General features: G+C 46.9%; 1 protein-coding gene across 1 annotated transcript in view; it reads left to right on the top strand.

Annotated features, from left to right (window-relative positions):
* Positions 1-4: 4 nt before the first annotated feature.
* NT5E (5'-nucleotidase, ecto (CD73)) overlaps positions 5-2,990 on the top strand; it is a gene marked incomplete at its 5' end in the record, with an annotated part of 25,409 nt that continues 22,423 nt past the window's right edge. The window contains one exon of the mRNA XM_010148901.1: positions 5-43. Within this exon, the coding sequence (XP_010147203.1) occupies positions 5-43 (39 nt within the window). The remainder of the gene's footprint in view (positions 44-2,990) is intronic.

Raw genomic sequence — 2,990 nt, 5'->3', positions numbered from 1 at the left:
GGAGGCGGCCCACTTCATGAACCTCCTGCGCTACGATGCCATGGTAAAGCGGGCCGGGCGGCTGTGGGGGGTCCCTGCTTCTGTGGTCTATTCCTCCCTGCTTCCCAATTTTTGCATTGTTGCCTCCTTGAGTGCGTAGCGTTGCATCAGTAGAAGGGTGTCGATCGCGCTGGGAGAGGTGCGAGGTGATGGGCACCCAGCCGGATGAAGCCGTGAGCTGGCAGCCCCAGTTGCTCAGGAACCGGGAGCTGATGCCAAGGCTACGCAGAGGAAAAGTGAGGGATGCCGTGAAAGAACTTCCCTTGGGAGAGACAGGGGCTTGAGAGGCTGGATGGGCGCTGTTGGAGACTGGTCCCTGGAGGCATGGCAGCGAGCCGGAGCCTGGCCTGGGACGGGGAGGGAGGGTTAACGCTGGCCGAGGCTGGCAGCCCGCCCTGCCGCCTTGGGTCCTGCGGGAAGGGACAGATGGCACATGTTGGCAGTGCCGTTTCGAAGGGTGAGGATTTGTTCGTTCTCATCAGTCCCACCCTGGGCTTGGCCAGTCTCACCAGAGCTGGGGATGTGTGTAATGGCACATCTCCGTGGGAGCCCTCTGAGATACTGCCGGTCCCACACCTTGACTCTCTTTTGGTCGTCCGAGTGCCGAGGAGGAAGGTAGAAAAATTTGACACCGAGACTGGGGAATGTCACTCCATCTCCTTAAATCTTTTGTCTCGGGGCAATAGTCTATTAATGTATAAAAAATTATCGTGGCTTATTTTGCTTGCGTACAGCCCCGGAAAGGAGGAGAGGCATTAAGGTTAGACTGCGTGTTTATTTTGTCCCAGTGACAGCTTGAGGGGAAAATCTGTGCGTATCACATTCTCTGTCTTCATCTTTTTTGCTTTCTCCGGAAAGGACCTCACTTTCCCAGGTAAAAACGGCTTTACTCGTTTCTTCTCTCAGCCCCAGAACAGATACGGAAGGGAAAGGGACGCCCCAGTGCACTCTCCTAGGCTAAAAACACTTCATGCCAGACTGTGCCAGGTCTGTGAAGGATGCTGCTCCCTGTGCCCGTGGCCTAACCGCCAGTCTCCTGCTCTAAAACTGACATTAACATTGAGGGCATTTCCTTCTGGCAGTGATGGGGAGGAGCGTGTGCATTCAGGACCCGTTCTCCCTTAGAGCTGAGGAACACTTTGGGGTTCTGCAGTGCAGAATTAGCTCGAGGTGGGTTTCCCTACCTTTTTTCCCCAAGCTCGCTGCTGGCTGTCATTTCTCAGCCGTGTGTTTGCTGGTTTGACTGGTTCATGGGCAAGCTGGGAGCTTGTGCAGTTCCTGATCATATCACAAGAAGAAATTCTTTCAGGCAAAATCAGCAGTGTTGAACTAGTGCTCTGTATTAGAAACATGTTAGAAACAGACTGGTTAGGCGATTCCGTGAGCTTTTTCATCCTTATAAGATTAAAAAAATACTGGATATCCAGAGGTTTGTACTGGGTGCTAATGCCTTAGGTGAAGTAGTCAGCCACTTGCTCTCTGTGGAGGTGCTGCATGTTATAATTTGAATTTTGTCAGCGGATAGAAGGGAACAAGACAGAAACTACAGCAACTTCAGCACCTTTCTTTGCTGCCAAACAGCCTGAGGACAGAGCTGCTGAATGTTGAGCAGCACTGCAGCATCCTTGTAGATTCTTCTGTCCGTGGATCATGGGTATGGTGGCTGGTGGGAGGGGGGAAACAAGGAGCAAGGGAAGAGCCACACTGCAGAAGGGTGAGCTGGTGTTCGTTTAAGCAAAATTTGGTAAGTCACATCCCTAACGGAAGGAGTGGGGATTGCCGAAATGGTTAGAAGTGAGATACAGGAGTAGGATTACAAACAGGATGAAGGAGGGAACATGAGTCATAGAACTTGCTAAAGGATGGGGGCAGGAGCTATAGGAGGATTTAGGGCAGCCTGGCAGTGTTAAAAGTTTGTTCCAGGAATGGGACAAATTTCCTTAGGTTTGCCCTTTTCTCATTCATGCATGTTATTACCTCAAGCCTATTTTCTCCTGTTCAGCTAGGCATAGCCTTCCAAATTTTCTTGGCACTAGCCTTGCTTCTTGGTGTAATTAACACCAAAATCCAAATGAAGTACCACAAAGGCAGTAATTGTAGGGGTGATAAAAGTTTTCTAGTTTTACTTCTAAGTTGCATCTTTCTGTTAATCTGTAGCCTGATTTTGAAATATTTGTAGCCTGGTTTCTTGTGAAAAGCAGGATTATATGATCACATGCTGTGTGCCTGAATATTTCTGTTTATTCCCTCTTGTGACAAATGGATTCAGATTCGGCAAAGAGATGTTGCACAGGTACAGAGTCCTAGAAGCTCTGGGCATAAGGTTAGTTAGGTAGAGTACAGGAACCCAAAACGGTCTACATCCTCCTCCCGAGAGGAAGAGCTGCCTCAAAAATAAAACTGTTATTAGCCACCAGTGATTTCTCACGAACAAGAGACTTTATAACCACCCACACCATGGGAAAAGTTTTGATCAAAGCTTGTATCCTAATAGACATGAAATAATCCAAATGCAAGATACAAAGCCAAGAGAAACAAGGTTTTATAAGTGGTTGGTTGGGTTGTTTTTACTTTTTTTTTTTTTTTTAACAATCAGCTAATGGTACTTACATCCAATTCAAATTCTTACTTTGTTTTCAACCTTTTTTGGGGGGGGGTTAATTGCATATTTAGGAGGAACAAAAGGCATATGCACCAGCCAAAAGGAAATAGCTTGTTACCATTGTGAGATGCACTACGAGTCCATGGATGTCCTTTCAGAACCTAAAAATGAGTTTCCTTAAAGGTGTTTTTGTTTCAGTTTGGTTTGTTTTTTTGTTGGGTTTGATATTTTTTTCCCCAACAGATTAGATTGTAGTAGCTAGAAATGGAATATTATAAGAGTACCTTTTTTCCCAAGTCAGGATTTTGTTATAGATAATTTTTGTTTCTTTTGGAAAAGTGCTGCAGCA

This window comes from Eurypyga helias, unplaced genomic scaffold (genome assembly GCF_000690775.1).
Source record: "Eurypyga helias isolate BGI_N326 unplaced genomic scaffold, ASM69077v1 scaffold12973, whole genome shotgun sequence".
Classification (NCBI taxonomy): domain Eukaryota; kingdom Metazoa; phylum Chordata; class Aves; order Eurypygiformes; family Eurypygidae; genus Eurypyga; species Eurypyga helias.
This window is presented reverse-complemented; position numbering and strand designations above follow the sequence as displayed.